At 50.2% G+C, this 22318-nt stretch overlaps 2 protein-coding genes across 2 annotated transcripts in view; both read right to left on the bottom strand.

Annotated features, from left to right (window-relative positions):
* Positions 1-19080, bottom strand: part of Bmp1 (bone morphogenetic protein 1) — a 50855-nt gene extending 31775 nt beyond the window's left edge. The window contains exons 1-9 of the mRNA XM_029554602.1: positions 19073-19080; positions 18199-18896; positions 8859-8969; positions 6393-6563; positions 6119-6236; positions 5655-5833; positions 5097-5202; positions 3167-3291; positions 2551-2666 (exon numbers count right to left, since the gene is read on the bottom strand). Coding sequence (XP_029410462.1) covers positions 2551-2666; positions 3167-3291; positions 5097-5202; positions 5655-5833; positions 6119-6236; positions 6393-6563; positions 8859-8969; positions 18199-18896; positions 19073-19080 — 1632 coding nt within the window. The remainder of the gene's footprint in view (positions 1-2550; positions 2667-3166; positions 3292-5096; positions 5203-5654; positions 5834-6118; positions 6237-6392; positions 6564-8858; positions 8970-18198; positions 18897-19072) is intronic.
* A 177-nt stretch (positions 19081-19257) lies between these two features.
* Sftpc (surfactant protein C) lies at positions 19258-21331 on the bottom strand. Its single transcript, XM_029554742.1, has 5 exons — positions 20970-21331; positions 20484-20606; positions 20144-20254; positions 19634-19784; positions 19258-19438 (listed from the first exon to the last, which is right to left on the bottom strand). The coding sequence occupies exons 1-4, from the start codon at positions 21204-21206 to the stop codon at positions 19644-19646; spliced, it is 612 nt and encodes a 203-aa protein (XP_029410602.1). The 5' UTR covers positions 21207-21331; the 3' UTR covers positions 19258-19438; positions 19634-19643.
* Between the last annotated feature and the right edge of the window lie 987 nt (positions 21332-22318).

The following is a 22318-nucleotide window of genomic DNA, read 5'->3' as shown; positions in this document are numbered from 1 at the left end:
CAAACAAAACAAAAACATACAGAAAACATTGAACACATACCTAATTGATCATAAGCTCAAATAACTGTTAGCTGCTATATATTATTATTATTATTATTATTAGTAGTAGTAGTAGTAGTAGTAGTAGTAGTAGTAGTTGTGGATGATTGTTCCAAAGGTCAGAGTTATGGAGGCCCCTGGGAAGGCAGTCAGGGGTCAGCTAATTCAAAGCAGCAAAGAAGATTGCAGTTTTGAGATTTAGAATGAGAACAAGGATGAGTTGGCTTTGGAGGAAAGATGGTAGCGCATCAACTAGAGGCAGATAACAGAATCAGGAAATTCTCAGTAGAAAAACAAAAACACAGGTTGTCTGGAAAGCAAAGGGAAGTTGCCCAATCAGACAGAAGGAAGAGTCAGGAGCACTCCTGAAGTTCATAGATGACATCAGAGGAGAGTCGGATAACTTGCAGATGTGATCACCATGTGTAATCTCAATAGCTCGGATTTTCTCAGGGTATGTAACCTCAACAGATCGGAGGGATGTGTGTAATCCTGACATCTTGGAGCTTTTCAGCATGTGTAATCGCCACAGCTTGGAACAAAAGTTTTCTCAGTCTTCAAGGGTGTGTGTACATGTGAAAATGTGCGCTGAGAGGGCTTAGGAGTAGATTCTGGGAAATACAAACCACAGAACCAAATGTCAATCCCTAATTTAAAAGACAGTCTGTGGTCACTTAAGAAAGAAGCACTTGGTTATTGGTAACCTGTCTGGGTGCACTTGAAACACAGTCCAACGAGTAAATTTCTCTTCCTTTCTAAAAGGGCTTTTCTCAACTGTTGGGACAGTGGTGTGATTTGGTAAGGCATTCCAGCCATGTATAGTTGATCACTTCCTATGCCAGGGAAAGAAAGATGATAGAGATAAGGTTTCAGAGAAGTACACATCCCTCCCAACAGGTGGTAAGCTGTGGCTGGAGGATAATGACATTCAGTGGCATCATAGCTGGGGAAACCTGCAACATCATGGGTCAATGGCAGTTTGGAGGGCGATTTTAGACCCACTCGGGCTTGTGTCCTGTTTGGCATTCTGAGCAAGGCTCAGGACAGAAATACAGATGGCATGCTTTGTCAGTGAGTCATGGCAAAGGTGAGAGGCTGGCACCTGCTAGATGGCGGAAATCTGATTCTAAATCTTCTTGCATGAAATGATGAAATGTACCATGTAACCAAGAGTAGCACCAAATCTAACCCCAGCACATTGGACACCACGTCCAAATATGGGACAAAAGTGCAGGAGTTCCCTCTTGGGAGCAATACAAACATGAAGAACACAGATGGTCCAAGTTGCCTGAGCGATCCAGACTCCACTTGACAAGCCCATGAGTAGAAGACAGGGGAGTGGCCTCCTCATGTTGGGAGGGAGGTGAGTTATGATGAATTACTCTTGAGGGATGAACTGAGAGGCTTCAGGGATGGTGGCTTCCCCTTTTTACAAGAAGAGACTCTGTAGCATTAAGAATTGGTCAGGGGGCTCAGCGTTTAAGAGCACTGACTGCTGTTGCAGAGGATCCTGGTTCAGTTCCCAGTACCTGCATGGCAGCTAACAACCATCTGTAACTCTAGTTGCAGGGGATCTAACACCTCTTCTGACCTCCACAGGCATTGCAAAACATGGGCACACTTATATGCAAATAGGCAACACACTCATACACATAAAATAAGATATTAAGAAAAAAAAGATTTGGCCAGAAAACAAAGAAAATAGGGCGAGTGAGCCTACATCCCCTCAGATATTTGAACAAGGCTAATCAATCATGCAGGAGGAGAGTTCACTAGGCAGATTCTGGGACCCTTCATGCTGTCTAGCAGCAGACACAGCAGGACTCAAGGGTCCCAGACTGGTAAGGAGGAAGAAGGGTGGGAAGGACAGACGTGACCAGAAGCATCCTACTGGAGGCACCTTCTTTGTTCCTCAACTAGTCTCAGAACCACAGCTTGTCTGAACCGAGAAAGGCCCTTTGGGAGCTCCTGACTCAAGTTCTGATGACACAGATGAGGGGGCCAAGGACAGGGGCTGAGCAGTTCATCCACAAGGCTAGGTAGGAAAGGGTTCAAATCCCAGCTCCCTCGTTAGCTGTATAACCTGGGCAAGCTATTTAACCTTTCTGTGCCTCAGTTTCCTTCTCTATACAATGAAACACAGGGTGGCCATAAAAATGAAAAGATGAGCTATGCAACAAGCACTTTAAAAAGCATTAAGGACGATCTAGACAATCAAAATAGAACTACATGGCAACTGTACATAGCAACAGTGTCTGCAAATTAGTACTGATGTACAGCCCCCAAGGGAGGGTAGAGCCAGGGAGTGGGGACACAGAAAGGCTAGGATTGGTGAGACCCTCCCCACTATATAGACTGGCTACTTGATACATTTGTGACAGATGGCCAGGTAGGTCACCCTTGTGTCAGGAAAGACCTGAGTTGGGACTCTCAGGAAGAGACATGCTCTCCCAGTCCTGGAGTCTCAGCAGAGGAGGGTAGGCTCAGAAGCACATGATCAATCACAGTTACCTTCTCCCCAGGTGTAACCGAGATGCGCCATACACAGTGCATGTGGGCAGAGTAGCCGTTGGGGTACTCAGGGGAGGAGAAGTTGCCCGTGCTGTCTTGGAGGGTCTCACCGCAGGCTGTCAAGGCAAGAAAGTAACTGAGCAGCAGGCTATAGGTGCCAGATCACCCTCTCTCTGGCTCATCCTCAAGGATGGCTGAAGAGAAGGGCTCTGTCTCTTTAAGATGTACCCCCTCCTTCTCATACACAAGCATATACCATCCTACCTCCCTGGCCTAGTGCTGCCAGGGTAACCAGATGCCCTGTTGTCAAGGCAACGTGGATTTCAGAGTTCAGATCAAGCTCTTTTGGTCACCCTCATCTCCACCTCACTAATCAGGAGTGTCTCTGCTCCCCTTTTCTGCCCCTACCACCCCTCACTCTCCTAGGCCCTCCCTACCACCTGAGCCTAGCCCCAGTTTGATCCTTAATTGGAACACAGTGCTTTCTTACTGTCCATCCTCTCCAATACCTTTCTCTGACACTTACAGCTGTGACTTTCTGGGTAGTCCCAGGTCCCTCTGCCTTCCTTGGATCCTACCCTTCACCCTTCCCAAGCCTTCCCTTCCCTGCTCTGACCTGGGCACTTGTAGAGCTTTCGGGCCTGGGTGATGTCCCCCTTGCTAAGTCGGGTCCTTTGGCCGATGGAAGGCTTCACCCCATTCACCTCATACTTGGGGACAATGGTGTCCAGGAAGATGCCCCTGAGAACGACATGGGGAGATTAAGGACATGGGTATGCTGGAGGGTGAGTGAGGAGAGAGGGTGCTGTGACCATCTGTACCCACAGGGCATGACCCTGCCTGGACCCAGACATTCCTCAGCAGGGTCAGGGACGGGTGGAGACATCTCACCCTGTCATTAAGCTGCCCACTGACCAGCAGCCACCCTGCTCCGTGGCAGCTATACCACAGAAGCTGGGGAGAGCTGTAGGAATGCTTTAGGAGGTGAAGGACTCAGGTCCATCAGGTCCATGATGTTCAGACTGGTCCCAACTCCCAACCCAGGGAGAGCTATGAACCACTCATTTGTCATCCCTGTATTTCTACCCAGCTCCCACCTCCAGGCCTCAAATGCTGATTCAGCTCTGATCAACTTCTTCCAGGACTTCCCAGGGCCAACCCTCTAACTCGGCTGTGACTGATAGAACCTGGAGCAAGGCCAAAGGGCAAGGGCTGCTTCCACCGTGGCCAGCCAGCTCCTAGGGCCCAATGTCCCTGTCTCCCATTTCTTCCCTGTTAAACCCTGTGTTTCCATCTGGGAGGGGCAGTAGAAAGGGGAGGCAGCAGCTTTCCCCATCCCTAGGGCTCCTGACTCACATCCAGCTGGGCAGAGCCCAGCAGGGGGTAGGGGATGCTGTAGGAAGTGGGTCTACAGAAGGGTCTGTCCGGGTGGGTGGAGGGCAGAATGAGCTCACTGCCCTTCCCTGCTCTCCGCTCTCAGTCTTGGAGCAGAAAGAGTGAGTCTAGAGAAACCTGAAGAAGCAGGGAGGGAAGGCCATCATCCAGATGGGGACATGGGTGCAGGAAGACTAGTCCAGAAAGGAGTGTGAGGAGAGGTGAGGGCACTTCTCACAGTCCAGTTGGGGAGAAGGGTCTTTCTGCATGTCAGGCCCAGGATAAGAAGGTATCTTGTGAGTGGACAACAGAGACCAGTTCAGGGCATGAGCCAGACTTTCTGCAAATTAGCCAGTCACAAGGCAGACAAAGCCAGGCCTAGTGGTTCAGGTCTGTAATCTCTGGCATTTGAGAGGCTGAGGCAAGAGGATCAAAAGTTCAAATCCTAGAGGTAGGCAAGATAGCTTAAGGGGTAAAGGCACTTGCCACTGAGCCTGATAATCTGAGTTCAATCCCTGGCACTCACATGGTGGAAAGAAAGAACTAACCTCCCACCTCCACATGCAAACTGTGGTATGTGCATGCATGTGTATGCATTTGTATATGCATACAAATAAAAAAATGAAAAAAAATTTTTTTTGAGTTCAAATCCTGCGTAGGTTACATAGTGAATTCATAGTCAGCCTGGACAACTTAGTGAGACCCTATTTCAAAAATTAAAATTAATAAAAGGGTTAGGAATGTAGATCAAGAGCAGAGCACTTGCCTAGTATATACAAGGCCCTGGGTTCAATCCCCAATAATGCAAAGCGAAAACAAACCAAAAATAAGCAGATGATTAGAAAGGGGTGATCTCCTCTGGGTAGCAGTGAGAAAAATGTGCCTCATCTGGTGATGGATGAGAGACAAGCTCAGGTCCTTTGGGTTGGCACAGTTCCCACACAGGGTCCCATGCAGTCATGTTTTCAGTCTTCCAGGCCACACATCCTTGCTGTACACAGCAATAGGCACAGAACCTGGGCCTGCCAGCTCCCCATGGTTAGGGACTACAAGCACCCACAGAGTCACTCTTGTCCTTGGTGCCTGCTGAGGTAGGGCAGGCCAGGATGAAGAAGAAGGCTTTCAGAAGGCAGGCCAGGGTTGCCTTGAAAAAGGCCTAGCCCATCTCTCACCTGGAGAACGTGTTCCGGGCATAGTGCATGATACTGTCAAAGTCATAGGTCTCTCCCAAGGACTCCACCTCCTGAACCTCCATCTTCAGGAAATTATACTCCTGCCCTGCAAAGACCAGGAGAAAAGTGTGGGGGGTAGCCTACGTCTTTCCTGTACCTGTGAAGGGACCCCCCTACCTGAGGGTGAGCAGGGCAGCCAAGGGAAGCAGGGGAAACAAGGAACAGGCACCTACGAAGGAGTCCTTCTCAGCAGAAGTGAATAGAAGACTTGCTGGAGGAAGCCATGAGAAGGAGGCAGGGGGGGAAAGGACAGCCAGAAGCTGGGGAATGGGGGAGGAACGCAGAAGTGGTAAAGGGCAGGAGACTGAGGACAGGTAGAAAGGCAGTCCTGTGGGGAAATCCAGGGACAGGCTGGCTGCATCCCTCTTCTCATCAAGTCAGCTGGGTTCTGGCTGCTCAGTATGATCCCTATGTGCAGGACCTGTGCTAGACCCCCAAGTAGGTCCATGAGCTAATTACTGGCCCTGGGGTAGGATGCAGGCCCTGGGGTGTGTGTACCTGGCTGTATATTCTCTCGTATTATAGAGACGTGGCGGTCCCGGTCAGGCCGCGTATGCTCGTGCCAGAAGCCAATGACGTGGCCCAGCTCATGGACCACGATGCCGAACTTGTCACAGTTCTTGCCGATGGAGATGGCCTGGGGGCCCCCACCACGGCGACCGACGTAGGAGCAGCACCTGGAGGGCGGGGCCAGCTCAGGGGGGTGGTCCCGAGCTGGGGGAGTGCATCCACTCAGGGGCCGGGCCAGGCTGCCTGGGGTGGGCAGGGGAGCGGAGGGATGGGGAGGGCCCTGAGCACCCAATGTGCAGGCTGTGTGCCAGGGTCAGAGCCATATCAGTGGGAGATGCCCATGGCATGGGGAAAGGATGGGCAGTCCCAGCTGAGGGCAGCAGCAGTGCCTAGGGTAGAATCTGGCTGGGGATCATGGCCAAGGGTCCAGCACCCGGGGAGTCATTGCTCACCCGCAGGGTCGATAGGTGAATACAATATAGCTGTCCTCGTCTGTGCGCTCCAAGAAGGTGACACAAGTGTGCTTCTCCCAGTGCCTCATGGCTTGCCGGAAGACTGCCCTCTGGCTGCCTGTAGAAGGAAAAAAGCCAGGCTGTTACACTGTCCAGGAGTTCATTTCCACCTCCTGCTAATGTATTAGAGTCATTCTGCTAGTACACTGCACAGCCAAGAGGTTGTGGACAGGACAGAGAGGTAACAAGGCCAAAGACAGGTGAAAGCACTCACCAGTGAAGTTCCCTCCAATGACAAAAGGGATGACCCCATCAGGCCACACACGCTCAGGTCTGGATGTTGCTGCCCGACGACTCCGGCTCCGAGGTCTGCCTCTCCATCTCTGCTGGGTTTCCCTCTGTGGCTGCCCGCTAGCGCTCTGGCCACCAGGGGCAGAAAAGTTTCCTGGAATTGAAGAGGAAGAAGGCAACACGTGAATAGAAGGAAAGACACAGACTAGTAGAGCCTGTTATTTGTGGATTCTGAATTTGCAAATTTGTCTACTTTGCTAGAATTTATTTGCAACCCCCAAATCAATACCGTCAGACTCTGGTGGCCATCTGTGGACAAGTGCAGGGCAGTGAAAAAAGTTGAGTGGCCTAATGTGTGCATATTCCCAGCTGAGGTCGAACAAGGTGACATGCTTTCTGCTTGTTTTAGTTCTCAGTTCTCACACTGTAAACAAGTGTCCTTTTTGAGGTGTACTGAGTGACACTTTTTTTGGTATTTTGTTGATTTTCCTGTTTAAAATGGCTCCCAAGCATTAGTGCTAATGTGCTGTCTCGTGTTCCTAAGGCAAGAAAATTGGACTGTGAGCCTGGCCTAGAATTGCAAACCTGTTATCCCAGCTCCTGAAGAGGCTGAGGCAGGAATATTGTGAGTTCAGGGCTTTCCTCAGCTATATACTGAGTTCAAGGCCACCCTGGGCAACTTAGAGAGACCCTATCTCAAAATAAAAAGTAAAAATAGGGCTGGACATGTTGCTTAGTAGTCCAATTCTTGCCAGCCATGCACGAGGCCCCAGGTTATTCTCTGTTATCATACACATATCCAAAAAAAAAAAACATCTGGGATGTTGGGATGCACCTTACCAAGAAATGCCTGTGTTCCACAAATTTGTTCAGGCCAGAGTCAGCGCCATTAGCCATGAGTTCAATGTTAATGAATTAACTATGTATTAAATAAGGGGTCTTTAAGTAAAACACACACAAAATAGTGGTCAGCTCACAAAAATGTCACCAAAGGCTGGCAGGAGCTTGCATTTCTCCTAGGAAAAATGACTTGGCATTTGTTAATTCATTGTTCACGGTAACTATGTGAAATAACTATAAAGTTCTACAATAACTATGAAGTTATGCTCTCACTCTCCATAATGACCATGAATAGCTAGAATGAGCTAGAACTGCAAAAGAAAACAATGAAGTATTCAGTTCTGTGAAATTGTGGGGGCCTGGGGGATCTAAGATTTGGAAAATGTCCTTTCTCATCTAAGAAGCCTTGGAGCATACAGAGCTTCAAGTTTCTGAAAGCTTCCTGGATCCATAGTTCCATGTGACATGGCAGCTCTATGGCATGGTGACAAGTACCATTGTCTATTTATGATTGATAAGTAAACTATTGCCAAAGCTCTGCCCCAAATTACCTGGTGAATTGGCAGCAGACCCCTAGTGATACTCTGTCCTTTGCCATGCCAACTAGTCCCCATTAAGGTCACATAAGCTTCGCTTGTCACCAAGACACCAGACCACCCTTTGATGTCAACTATCTTCTGGGGCAGTTGGCTTATACTCCCAGGATGCTTGCACCAGGATCATTCCTCCTGTTGGACAAGGATAATGGCCTGGCACGCTAAAGCATGCCCAGAACTGAATCTCAGTGGGAATCCCTCCCTTGGGCAATGGGAGTGCTCCATGTGGGCGCTCTGAACCAGGATCCAAGAACCTGCACAGTGACAGCCCCTCTGTGGGGCAGTAAGAAGGCTGAGAAAAGCCAACCCAGCCTTTCCCTTTCCTTGTCACCAGTGTTGTCTGCGTTGTTAGGTGCTTGGGCCACCAGGGAACAAAAAGCTTTGGGCCCAGCTATGGGACATGTAAATAAATCCTTTCTGCATGGCATGGTAAGGTGTTGATTGTTCACACAGAGCAATAGAACATGGGAAATGAAGGTGACAGTCATGTCTCAGAGACAGTCTGGGGAGAGTAAAGAAGAAGCTCCTGAGGATGGCCCAGAGGATGCACAGAAGCTTGTGAACTGGGACCAAGACACCCAAGAGGGACTGTGGTGTTGGGTACAGCATCTTAGATTGGGAGACAAAGGCTTTCCACCTTTGTCTAGTCGCAGCCCTGCCATCTGCAAGCTGAACAAATCACTTTACCTCTTTGAGGCTTATTCTAGGTTTCTGTAAAACATGAGTTGTTCTGATACTCACCCCTAAAGGTAGTTGGGGACAGTCAAGTCAGATAATACTTTTGAAAGTACTTGGAAAGCCGTATGCTGGAAGGATATTAACTCTTAGCTTCTGGGTGGGAGGGTGTCTACACTCCTCCTGATAAGGCTATCCTAAGGGATGACAAGCCCCTATGTTGGGTTCAACTCCATGGCCTCTGTCCTGGGAAGGCCTGGCTGGAAACAGGGGAGTTTCTTTTTTCTCTAAGTTCAAAGCCCATTTCTGGGACACAGAGTAGTGTGTCCCCAGTGTACCTGCAGCTCTGATGGATGATCTTCGGGCTGTTTGCTGTCTGAGAACTGTAGCCTGCACCTGGAAGGCCCTCAAGTCTTCCTCATCCAGGGCAATGTCCCCAAGAAAGGCAGCTGGAGAAAAAAGAAGCAGTTAATTCTCTTACCCAGGGTTGAGTACAGTGTGCTGGTAGCCCTAACCCCATGGGTAACAACCTTTACCCTTGAAGCCATTCAATCCTTATGCCCCTCAAGAAAGACAGAGAAGCCGGGGAGTGTCAGGTCCACTTCTATAAACCCTAGTTGATTTTCAGTTCAAATCCCAACAAAAATGGGGTATGACAGCATGTGCCTATGGTTGCAACTGTTTAGACAGCTGAGGAAGAAGGATCACTTGAGCCCAGGATTTGGAGGCTAGCCTGGGTAACATAACAAAACCTACCCTGTCTCTTAAAAATAAATAGGGTTGCTGGGCATGGTGGTGCATACCTTTAACCCCTGCACTCAGGAGGCAGAGGCAGGTGAATCTCTGTGAGATAGAGGCCAGCCTGGTCTATATTTATTGAGTTCCAGGACATCTGAGGCTACAGGGAGACTGCCCCTGTCTCAAATAAATAAATAAATAAATATAAATAAATAAATAAATAAATAATTAAAATAAATAAATAAATAAATAAATAAATAAATAAATAAATAAATAAATGGGGTCAGTGAAGTGAATGATTCGGCATGTAAAAGTGCTTGCCACCAAATCTAGTGACCTGGGGAAGAAGAGAATCAACTCCCAAAAGTTGTTTTCTGATTTCTGCATAGACACTTGTGCACGTATATATACACACACACACGATAAATAAAAATGTTAATAAATAAATAGTGGCTGGGAAATGGCTTGTTGAGTAAAGCAATTGTCTTGCAAGCAGAAAGACCTGAGTTAAATCCCTAAAATCTGCATTAAAAATGCCAGGTATGGTGGCATGTACATGGAATCCCAGTGCAGGAGAGGCAGAGACAGGGCTCACTGGTCAGCCAGCCTTGCATATGTGGTGAGCTCTAAACCAGTGAGACTCTGCCTTACAGAAAGGTAGATGGAGCTGGCAAGATTTTTCGGTTTAGTGGGTAAAAGTACTGGCTTAGCAAGCTTGATGACCTGAGTTCAATCCCCAGAACCTAGAGTGGAAAGAGAAAATTAACTTTCAAAAATTGTATGCTGATCTCCACATGAACACTATGACTAGAGTGCCACACACACACACACACACACACACACACTAAATTAAAAGGTAGATGACACCTGAGGAACAATACCCAAAGTTGTCTTTTGGCCTCTGAACACATAAGTGCATATGTGCTTGCACACATACATGTACATGAACATAGACACACAAATAAATATTAAATAGATACTACAGCCAGATGTAGTGGTACATGCCTGCATCCCAGGACTTGGCAGTCAGAGGCAGGAGAATTTAGAATTCAAAACCAGCGTGGATTACAAAGGGAATTCCAGGCCAGCCTGGGATACACAATGAGACCCTGTTTCAAAACCAATCAATCAACAGGTCTGGGAATGTAGCTCAGTGTAGAGCACTTAACTAATATACACAAGACACTGAGTTCAATCCCCAGCACCATAAAAAAAGAAAATTCAAGCAAAGCAGACATCCAGCTCAATCAAATTGTGAATTCCATGAAGACACAGTTGCATCACTTATCCCATCATCTTCAGCAAATACTTAATTAGTATCTACTACGGGCCAGATGCTACGTCTTAGATTAGCAAGGCAAAGCCCCCATGGAGCTAACCAATACACAGCACATACTGACTTAAGAGAATTTCACACGGAGACAAGTGCTCTGACAGTAAGATGCTTTGAAAGTAAAATGCTCTGGGATAAGATGTTACACTGTATGCTATGGCCAAAGACTGAATGTGGGAAAGGTTTGGCCCCCAGGATGATGCTTCTGGGAGGTTCTGTGGACTGTTAGGAAGTGGGGCCTTATGGGAGGTGCTTGAGTCATTGGGTGTGTGCCTTTGAAGGGGACTGTGGGACCTGACCCTTGGTTCTTCCTCTCTTTGTCTCCTGGCTGATCAGCAGAGTTTTGGTCTGCCATGTGTTCCTACCACAATTTATTACCCATAAGATGGTAATAAAGAGGCCCCAGAACCATGTTCCCAACTGCCTTGGTACTGAAAACTCTGGAACTGAGAGCCAAAATAAACCCTTTCTCTATGTCAGTTATTTTGTTATAGTAACACAGTATGATGGTGGGCCCATAGCCTTGGTGCTGTGCTGAGTATGTGGCGTTCACAAAGCAAACGCCATTTCAACCAAATCAAGGGGAGGATACGAAGCATAAGATGTCTAATATGCCTACCTGTTCCACTAAGACTTGGAAGGGGTAGGTAAATTTGAGAAACCAGGACATATATTGGGGGGGGGGGTTCCCTCAGCTAGCAGGAAAAGGTATAAAGTAAAAGGTTCTCAAACCAATCCTCTTCTGAGTTTCTGGGTCCCCTGGCTGGAAAAGACAGGCCCATGAGGAGGAGCTTCCCCAACAAGCCATTTCTGGGCCTGGGAAGAGCTGTTTCTGGAGAGATTGGGGCAAGAGGCGTCTGGGGCAAGAGGAAGCAGAGTCACAGCACTGGCTGCTTTGGAAGGAGCCCAGATGTGAGTTTCATGCTGGGCTTGACTGAACTAGAGGAGGGAGGCTGAGTTAGAGGTGGAACCAGAGCAGCTTCCCGACAGCCAGGATGACATCTGCTTCCCATCCAGGCAGTCGGCATTACACAAATTGTTTTAACCTCGAGGCCTTACACACAAGTTCCTCCTCCTCAGTTGGTCCCACTAGATGGACATGTATACATTTAGCTCATCACACACTTAGTCAGATACATGTGGCTAGTGTTCCTATGGACACATGGTGACATCCAAACCCATGCTGTCAGTGTAGAGCCCTATAGCAGAGACTATACCCCCTGCACGCGCAAGCGTCACTCAGCACTGGGTTTTCAGGGAGAAAGAACACTGCTCAAATGAACAAAGGACCATGCCAGTCTCCTTCCAGTCGGCAACCAGAGACACATGCTCACCGAAGCACAGATCTGCAGAGGGCAGGAGTGACTTTAGCAGTCATCAAGCCAATCTTTCATTTTACAGCTGAGGAAACTGAAGCCCAGAAGGAAACTGACAAGTCAGACTCTGCTGTTAGTCTCTAGAAGGCCCAATTTGTATTCAGGCTTCACTATTCCCAGACCAGCAGCCTCTGTGCTCAAGTTCATTACCTCTCTGGAACCCATACTGTAAATACATATACACAAAAATAGATACTCACTCAGACACGCACATCCACAAAAAAAATATATACACAGTCACAGACAGTTCTAAAAAACACACAGGCACAAGTTCCAACACACACAAACCAGCGGCAAGCTCCGAACTCATTAAGCCGGTAATAGTAACAATAATGACACCTTCTGTAAATGTCTGTTGAAATTTACCTGATGCTTTCCAGTTGACAAAGTGTTTGCACATTAGTGGGTCCATTTAATCCTGGCCCACCCATGACATGCCCAGTAAGCCCACTGCTATCCCTAGGAGTGTCCCATCACAAACAGTTGGAGTGATAACCTTGTGGCTATCTGTCAGGTCCCAACCCTGACTTCAGAGATCAGGACCCTGGGCCCCAAGAGGGAAATAACATTCCTAAGGTCACTAGCCTTTAACTGGTCAAGAGTCTGTTTTGACGCATGAGAAAGGAGTTCTCCCTCTAAACAACACCCTCCATGATCCAGGCTCAGTAACTGAGGTGACAGTAACAGAAGTTTACTTCTGGGAGGAAGAGGCAGTTTCCTATATGCCAATATCACATGAACTTCTCACACTGTTGCACACTTTGTACCTTTGCATGTACATTGCACCTCCAGGCTTCCACACCCACACTCACAGGCATCAGCATACACAGCTGCCCCTCAGACTCCCCAGAGGTCTGATTCCAAGACCCTTGCAGATACCAAAATCTTCAAATGTTCACCCATATTCATTCTCATTCTCTCTCTCTCTCTCTCTCTCTCTCTCTCTCTCTCTCTTTCTCATCTTTTGAGACAGGATCTCATGTAGCCCAGGATGGCTTCAAAATCCCTATGTAGCTGAGTATGACCTTGGACTTCTGTTTATTTGGTTGGTTTTGTTTTTGTTTTTTTGAGACAGTCTCACTATGTAGCCTTAATTGGCCCGGAACTTGCTATGTGGACCAGCCTGGCCTCGAACTCACAGAGATCTGCCTACCTCTGCCTCCTGAGCGATAAAATTAAAGGCATGCATCATCACACCTACTTGACCTTAGACTTCTGATTCTCCTGTTCCCACTTCCCAAATACTGGGATTACAGACAGGCACCATCATGCCCAATTCATGTGGTACTGAGGATCAAATCCAGGGCCTTGTGGGTGCTAGGCAAGCACTCTACCAACTGAGCTACATCTCCAGCCCCTCCTATATACTTTAAATCAGCTCAAGATGATTTGTAATACTTAACACAAAATAAATGCTATCTAAGTAGTTGCTATACTATATTGCTTAGGGAATAATGACAAAAATTCTGCCTGTGTTCTGTACAGACCAATTTTTTCCTCAAATACATTTGATCTGTGGTTGGTGGATGTGGAAACCACAGATATGGGAGGTAGTTGTGCCCATGAGGCTGGACTATTAGCAAAAAGCAGGCTCTTTGGAGGCAGAGACCCATCTTTGAATCCCAGTTCAGCTGCTGCTAGCTGACAATCATGGAAACTTTCTCCTAGGAAAAAGGGAGCAAACGATAGCATACATCTCCTGAAACTGCTGTATGAAATAAAGTGTGTAAATGAAGCATCAAGCCTGGAACACAGAAAGTACCCACTAAACAGACACCAACATGATCACCACACTAATCCTGGAAACTCAAAGTCAGTTCCAAACCCTCCCCAGATATACTAGACATACTAGGTCCCCTGCACTCACTCCCCAGTTGCGAGAAACCCATGAACAGAAGCCACAGAACCGTGTTGGCCTGCGAGACCAGGGTAGTGTGAGACCAGGGCAAGACAAGTAGAAGGCAGAACAGGGCTGGCTACAGAATTCAGCTGAGTGCCCTGTGGTAGGGATGTCATGGCTGAAGAATGTGTGGGAACAGAGTGGGGGCAGGGCAGGGTGGGAGGGGAGTCTATAGCCTAGGGCTGGGCTGAGGGTATGGCCATTTAGGACCCTAATCTTGGGAAGTTGGACAATCTAGATGCTAGAGAGTTCAGGATCCTTCTCCTGACCCAAAGGAAGCTCCAGGGTCAAGGTCAGGGTCAGAGTAGTAACTGTTTTCCACACAGGATCAAAAGTTTTTGCTTTGTTTTCCAGCTGTAAACCATCCAGGAACACTTGTGGCTGCTCTGTAGCCAGGGCCAGTGCAGGAGGGGAAAGATCAAGGAGACAAATCCTTGTGTGTGTGGACCTGGGGAGCAATCTTTGTCCCCCAGGTCAGTCTCTGGACTCTAAAGTCCCCTCCCCCAAGGCATTGCAAGGCTTCCCCTGAGTGGAGCCTAGTTGGTGTGATGGAGCTCCAAAGTCATGTACATAGGGCAGGCATGTATCCCCTCAGATAAATGCAGGTTTGTAGCTGGGGAGAGGATGCACTTGCGACCTTCAAATATACAAATGGACTTAATCACATGCCCACTTATACACAGGTGTATATTTGTGCCTATGCTCACTCAAAGGTCCAACATACATAGGTGAACAGACAGACCTGCTATGAGGCAAAAACATGTCCACTAATGTACAAAACAACAAATTCCCTGTGCAAGTTGTGGTGTGTTCTAACATTAAAAAAAGCAGGGGTACATTGCATTTCCAGTCCACACCCCTCAAAGGAGAAGAGCAGTCCTAGGAATGGATAGAGGTGTGGACATGTGTGGGGAGGAAGAGCAACTAGCTGAGCCTCCCACATGCCTCCTTAGGAGATGGCCTGTTCCATTCTCTCCCTCTTCGCCAACATTTTCTCCCCAAATCCCTGGAGAAACAAGATTCTTAAGAGTCCCTTATTCATCAGGACTCTAACTGGTCCCCCTCCATCAAAGCCCACAGAGATGTGTTTTCCTCTCCCCTTGGGGCACCTAAAAGAGAGGGTGACTCAGGCAAGGAGCAGGGGCTTAGGTGGGTGGAGTGACTCACTCAGTATGTCTGGAAGGGGGGATGTGGTCTGGTGAGAGACAGAATTATGTTCTAGTTCCAAAGCTTGCATCTCACCTGGGCCATGAGGCTCCTGGGGTGAGAATGGAAGCAAGGACCAGTAAGGTGCTGTCCACCTCTCCTCCCACAGACCCCCCCTGGCTGCCAACTGAAGTACAAGTGGAAACAAGAGCCTCTGGGCTCAGACTCAGGCTCCAGGGGCTTCTCTGTTTATGGGATCACTTGTGACCCAATTCCTCTAGGGTCTTTCCTAGAGCCTCAAGTGTCAGGGGCAATGCATTTGTAGCAGCCAACCAATGCTGGGAATCTCAGAAAGAACCCCCCCTTTCATGGTTTGGCCTCCAACATATAAGAAACCAGGGTTGCCTGTAAATCTCCTGGGCTTGGTGGGGCCAGGATTAAGCACATCAACAGCCCAGCTTGGCTACCAGCCCAAAAGTTCAGAACCTTCCCTAAGGCACCAAGGGTCTTAATTTTGCCCTTACTATAACAACCAGAAGTGGATGTGGTGGCCCACCCCTGTAATCTCAACATGTGGGCGGAGAAAGTAGGAGGATAATAAGTTGGAGGCCAATCTGAGTTATACAGGGAGGCCCTGTCAATAAACACAATAAACTACAGAGGTCATTTCAAATGATGAGGACTGGTTATCTTTGGAGTAATCTGAGAGATCACATTTAAACTGGGAGAATCAAAGGGCTTTCATTGCTGTTCCTCTGTGTAGGAAGAGGAGAAAGAAGAAAAAGCTGTGAAAGAGAAGGCTGTGGGTAAGAGGTATACCAGCTACTTTGGAAGGAATTAGAGGCAGGCACCTGCCAAGCTCATGTCCAGCATCTGGAGGTCAGGACTGCAGAGGGACCAGGAAGCAAAGTCAGGCAGGAAGAAACAACATAAAGAAGAGAGTCTATGGATCTGTGGCCCGAGGGGGACAGTAGGCTAGGCTGTGTGTGTATGTATGTGTGTATGTGTGCATCCAGGAACAACAGTTTAAGTTTCCTCCAGGGGTGGGCCATCAGGCTTAAGCATCAGTCACACCCAAGAAGACCTGATCTGACCCTGAAGCTTGGCCTTGCTAGGCTCTGGGTCCTCTCAGCCAGCCCTAGGCCTGGCCCAGCTCCCCACCAGCCTCACTTCACCCTGGTGGAGAGCTTTCTCCAGAGTCCTTGTTTGAAGTTCCAACTCAGTCAGCCCCACCCTAGTATGAAATCTGAGACTGGGGATGAAGCCCTCAGTCTCTTGCTGTTCCCAAAAATCACTCTCATTTCCAACACCAGCATGGCTTCCTACCTATTCTTTGAGATTGTGATCCTATCCCACACACTTCACAAAGACTCCACGCTACAAACCTTCCCAGACCCCTGTAATCACTTTGCTCTGCCCTCCCTACCAGCAGGGACGATGAAGGAGTGAGGGACCCCCATGCCCTCCCTGTCTTGTGCTATGTAGTGTTAGGGTGCTCATGGGTCCTTGCTTGACTGTGAGCTCCTTAAGGACAGAGGCCTGTCTGCCTACTGCAACATCAAGCCCAAGTCACATCAGGCATCAGCAACACAGATCACTGAATAAGAGACACAGATCAGGGAGATGCTACCTCTTCCTGAAACCCAAGCCCATATTTTTCCAAAAGAAATGAATCAAGAGCCAGAGGTACAGAACATAGAGAATAAACAGTCGACATTTATTTAGTGCTTACTGTATACTAAACACTAATACATATTTGATATACATTCTCAGATTTAGCCCTTACCACCAGCTCTATGAAGGAACGTATTCTGTGTCCCATTATACAAATGAGAAAACTGAAGTTCAAAGACGATGCTTAGCTTTCCTGGAGTGGGGGTAGAGGAGTAGCTTAGGAGTCCTTCAGAGCCCATGCCCTGCCCACTCTGTCTCCTGCCACCACCCACCACACACAATTAGACGGAGACAGCTTATGCCCTGGTTTGCCCACAGCCCAGCAGGAGTGGAGGAGGAAGGACTAGAGGGTTTGACTTGTCCTGTTACCAACTGAAAGGTCTGATCCTGTCTGTGATCCATCCACCCTTGAGTGGATGGAGCAAGGAAGGTCCCTGACCCAGCTCTCTCAGCCCAGGTCCATAGCCCTTATGTTGACTTCTTTCTGTCCCTATCCCTGGCTCTAGGTCTTTACAGACTGGCTGAAGTCAGAGGCAGAAGTTGTGATATCTTGTCCTCTGTGTGTCCCAGGCAGCCTGCTCAGGGCCATCAATCAGGTCAATGGCCTGAGTGCCTGGTCATCTGGCCACTCCAGGGGCAGGGCCCTTCTGGTCCCAGCAGGAGGGTCCTCAAGGACAAAGACCACATACACACTGGGAGCCCTGACCTCAACTAATTAGTCTCTGGTGTCTGAAGAGTGAGAGGGCTGATTCAGAATATCAGAGTTCTCTTTGCGTGTCCCCTTGGCCATCCCAACTTTGCCCTGACAGAGCCCTCCTGGCACATGGGGATACAGGTAGGTTTTCTTTTGGGCTGGCTTCTCTGATTTTGACAGCTGTCTCCTGAGTGCCAGAGAGCTGCTGCCGGCTAGAATGACAGGATGCCCAGGAACCCAGAGGATCCTTTGAAAAACTTTCTCCTTCCCACTGAGTTGGGTGGTGGCCGGGAGACCTATTCCTTGGAGCTGCAGGCCTGCAAACCAGACAGATGTGCAGCCCCAGGGCAGACAGACAGCCTGGAACATAGCAGTATTCCAAGGAGCAGGAGGGATGGTGGAGAAGGGAAAAGGACACACACACACACACACACACACACACACACACACACACACACACACACACGGAGAGTTTGGCCAGAAAAGTTTCCTGCAGAAGGAAAAGCCTCCTCGCCAGCGGGATTCGCTGGGACCCAGGGAGATTTCCCCAGGAATCCTCTGCGAAGGCAAGAGGCAGCGGCAGCAGTTTCCACAAACAGCAGCAAAACTTCAGTCCTAAAAGTCCCCCAAACTTCCCCCTCCCTCTCTCCCTCGGTCTTTTGTTTCCCACTGCATTGCCAACCAGGCAGCTCCCGGCTTCCCACACTGGACTGTCCTCCCCCAACCCCAACCCCTGCCCGGCCCGGAGCCTCGATCCCGCCCTGCCCGCGCCTGGCCCTGTGCGCCCCTGGGGGAGGGGGCGCCGGGGGGCGCTTACCCGCCTTGCAGGGGTCTTTGTAGTTGAGGAGCTCGGGGGCATCCTCCTCGCCCAGGTCGTAGGTATAGTCGGCCAAGTCCAGCGGCCGCCCGGGGCGCGGGAGCAGCAGCAGCAGCAGCAGCGGCAGCGACAGCGGCGGCGGCAGCGGCGGGCGGGCCACGCCGGGCTCGCGCCCGGACGCGGGAGCGGGGCGACAGGGAAGCGGAGCCCTGGAGGCGAAGGGGAGGTGCTCCCGGCGCTGGCCGCCCGCTCCCCCCGCGTCGCTACCTCTTCCCTTCCCGCTTCCTGTCTCCCGCCCCCCGCTCGGCCCGGCTCGCTCTGGTCCTCGGCAGCCGGGTCCCCTCACCCTCGTTGCGCTCGCAGCCTTTCTTTGCTCGCCGCCCTCCCGCTCTCCCCCCTCCCTTTTTAGGGAAATGAGCTCGCTGGAGGGCGGGTTTTCGCCCAGCTCGGCCCTCCTCGGGGCCGGGACGGTGCTCGGCCGGGCCGGGAAGCGGGCCAGCCGGGCGGGGAGGGCGGGAGGCGCGCAGTCCGCTCCGGAGGGGATCGGCTGCCTGGGGCCGGGGCCGGGGAGGGGGCGCGAGCCCCGGGGATGCCCGGCGGCCGCCTCTCCCTCGAGGGGCCCCCTAGCGGCCGGTGCCCGGGGTGCCAGGCCGAGTGCCTCACGGCGCGGACACGCTGTCAGCGCGGTCTCCGAGCCTCTGCGTCCCAGGACCTACGGTCCATCGTTATCTCTCCCCCAGAGACTCGCGGGTCTCTTTTCCAGACCGCCGCTCTCTCCCATCTCGCTGCCTCTCCGTCTTGCTGTCTCTCTCCCTGTCTCTGTCTCTGCCGCTGTCCTTCCTTCCCGGACGCACCGCTGGAGGGCGCCTAATACCCGTGCATGGCATCCAGGTCCTGTCCCCTGGGCCCCAGGGTGTCCCCTTCCCCACTACCTGCGGCAGACCAAATCCCCCAGAAAGGACGCGTGGCAAGGCCCCCTGCTCCCCTTCCATCAGGAGCAGGACTGAGAAAATGTGGGAAGATAGAAGAAAGTCATCCCTTGTTTTTCAATCAGGCTGCTTTATTCTTTTGTGGTAGGAACCCCCTGGCTCATGCGAGACTCCTCTCCTCTACTGGCTCCCACACTCTCCCACAGCTCCAGTGCCAGCTCCAGTGCCCGGCTGGGCAGGGGTAGCTTCCTGCCTGTCTACAAAGACGCTTTGCTGCTGGTCCTTCCTGCCCAATGTTGCTTCATCGGACCCTATGAAGGAAGAGACTTGTTGACCACATGAAGAAGAGAGACTGGGGAGCCACCCGCCTGACTGCAATGTGGGCTATTTCTGTGAGCGGGCCATCCCCTGAGCTCCCCAGACCAATGACTTCAAGGGATTCCCTAGTGCATGGTCAGCTGGCAGGTGGCCCAAGCTCTCTCCCCAGTGCTGCTCCTCTTGCTCACCTGAAAAGCCCTAGATGTAGTACAGCGGCAGCTCTCCACACAAGGTGCTCACAGCAAGACCCAGGAAAGCCAGGTCTCCTCCGGAGGACTCAGAGCCTGCATCATGCCCTTCCTCCTGGCTCAGCTTGGAAGCAGGTGGTGGTGACTTAGCCTGCAAAGAGCACCTTCTTTGGAGTCTGGGAATTGAGTTCCAATCACACCTGCAGTCCTAACTGTGGGATACTAGGCTGTCAGGCATCCTCTCTGAGCCTCAGTTTCCTCACCAATACAGAGGGACTGTACTGGGAATCAGAAGCCCATGGGTGGTGTGTGGGCTCAGCCTTGGCCAGCGGCTTAGCAGTGGGTGGACTAAGAACTGGTATGGAAGGTGTGACACAAATGAGTCTAGAAATGAGCCTAGACCTGATGCCTAGAAGCAGTGTTGTACAGGTGGCATTAGCTACCATTTCAAGCGTTCCTCCCTGCAGCCCTTGGAGAGAGACAGCCCACTCCTTTCACTCACATACTTACCTGGAAGTTCTGGAATTTCCTAGTGAGAACATCAAGACTGGGGATGCTCTCTGGAGCCATCTTCATGATGTAGCAGTAGGTTCCTGGGGCTGGCTTATAGGCAGTTAGGAGCTGGGCATGGAACATGGGAGGTCATTGAGGAATGTCCCTTGCCTTGCTCACTCTCCAACCCTGGTCCTCAGCCAACCCCCTTTAGGTTGGCCATGAGAAACACATTAGAGTCAGAGACTCAGACATCCAATGGGAGGCAAACAAGCAATGGATGGGGAGAGATGGTTGGGAAGAAGTGGCACAGCTAGGTAGTTCCAACTAAGTCTTGTTGGTCCCCAGGCATACTTACCCGCTGGTAGTCATATACAACGATGCCTGTGGAGCCGATGGTAAAGGTGGCTGTAGTATCCATGTGCTCACCCAGGGGTAGGCGTTTCTGGGTTTCTGGTGCCCCAATGCTCATCTCAAGGACCTGGGGGGGTAGGGGGGTGAGGGTGAGTGCTGCCTAACATTCCTCTTTCGTCTCTTAGACCTTTGGTACCCATGTCTACCCTCTGTCCTATTTATTCAAATGCAATTCCTTCTTTCCTGAGATCTCAGGGAGGCCAAACAGAACCCGGTGCTGGAGGGAAATGATTATCATAGGGTGGGGCAAGGACCCGGTGTAAAATTCTAGCTCAGACTGCAACCTCATCTCTGCCTCTGTCCTCCCAACCTATGTTCTTGTTTGTCTGCTCCCTTCTATTTCCCTTGATCAGCTTCCCATCTGCCCATCTTGCCCAGCCCTCTGTCTGGCATGTCTAGTATCAACTGTCTACCACACAGCACTACTCACCATCTCAGTATGTTTCTGGCTCATATGAAGACCCATGAGCAGGGCCCCCACGATGACCACGACGACAAGGACCACCACCACAACCACGATGAGAAGGCGTTTGAGGTGCACTGGGCAGCAGGGGATGCGGAACTGGCCCCTGGGACCTGCTGAATAGTCCTGAGAAGGTGGGTCAAGCAGAGAGGCAAGCAGGAGGTCATGAGGATGTCCCTTCTTCTCCCTGCACAAGCTGAGCATCCTCCCACACCCTTTCAAGCTATGTTATGCAGAGACGGGGTGAGGAGATCAGAGAAGGTTTTTGGGAAGGTGTGGTCTGGATTCCAACAAACCATAGAAATTTAGAAGTTTAGAAGCAAGGTCTGTGTTTAGAGGAATCCAAGAAAGCCTATCACCAATCTCATTTCCTGCCTTCCCAAGACTCCCAGCACCCTAGCCACAGCTAGGCTGTCTGTTCCCCCAAAGAATCCAGGTAGTCCCATCTCCATCCTTTAGTGTATACATTCTTTCTTTTTTCCCTGCCTTCCTTCTCTACGTTGTAATATTTTGTGTATGTGTGTGGAGGTCAGAGGACAGCTTGCTGGAGCCAGTTTTCTCCTTCCACTATATGGGTTCCAGAGGATGAACTCAGGCCATCGTATGCCGAGCCATCTTAGCCTCCCTACCTCCCCACATACACTTTTTTTTTCTTTTATTGAGAGCTTATCCCTGGTCCAGGCTAACTCCAACTCTCTAAATACCTTGAACTTCTGATTATCTTGCCTACACCTTTCAACAGCGTGTACCACCTAGCCTGATTTATACAGTGCTAGGAATCAAACCCAGGGCCTTGTGCATGCAAAGTAAGCACTCTACCAACTGGTCTACATGGCCAGCTCCACATGTCATTTTTCCCTATGATGCTTCCTGTGACCTCCCAAGTACTTAGTGGCTCCATCTTCATTGCTGTCCACAGGCCTTTCTATTGACCCCTATGCTGGCTTTTAACCCCTTTATATGGGTATTCATGGCTGCCATGCCTATCTCTCCCAGGAACTCTGTCTTGGTGGTCTTGGTAGCCCCATCTTAACAGCCCAATCCTAGGCTACTTTAGTGAAGGAGTCCTGGAAAAAGAGAGAAGACTGTGGAGGATGGTGCAGGCGAGTCCCAGTACAGTCATGTACACACACATGCACGCACACGACCACACTCACCGGTGGACTTTCCATCAAGACCTCTTTGCTACCTACGTCCATCTTGCAAGCTCTCTCCTCTCCTTGCGTTCTGGTACGACCAGTGTTTTATATGTATCATCAGAGAGGGAGGACAGAGGTGAAGGGCTGGGTCCCCCATTTGCCAGCCAAGTCCTTGGC

The sequence above is a fragment of the Nannospalax galili genome, unplaced genomic scaffold (genome assembly GCF_000622305.1).
Source record: "Nannospalax galili isolate Female #2095 unplaced genomic scaffold, S.galili_v1.0 scaffold291, whole genome shotgun sequence".
NCBI classification, from domain to species: Eukaryota; Metazoa; Chordata; class Mammalia; order Rodentia; family Spalacidae; genus Nannospalax; species Nannospalax galili.
Note: the sequence above shows the minus strand (reverse complement) of the source record. Positions and strands in the feature narration are given on the sequence as shown.

What these genes read in the sequence shown, in the direction of transcription:
- Sftpc (XM_029554742.1), bottom strand. Translation starts at nt 21,206, where the DNA reads ATGCTCAGCTTGTGCAGGGAGAAGAAGGGACATCCTCATGACCTCCTG. An exon ending in GCCAGAAACATACTGAGATG is followed by an intron (nt 20,607 to 20,969) that starts GTGAGTAGTGCT and finishes CTACCCCCCCAG; the next exon opens with GTCCTTGAGATGAGCATTGG. An exon ending in TTGTATATGACTACCAGCGG is followed by an intron (nt 20,255 to 20,483) that starts GTAAGTATGCCT and finishes TTCCATGCCCAG; the next exon opens with CTCCTAACTGCCTATAAGCC.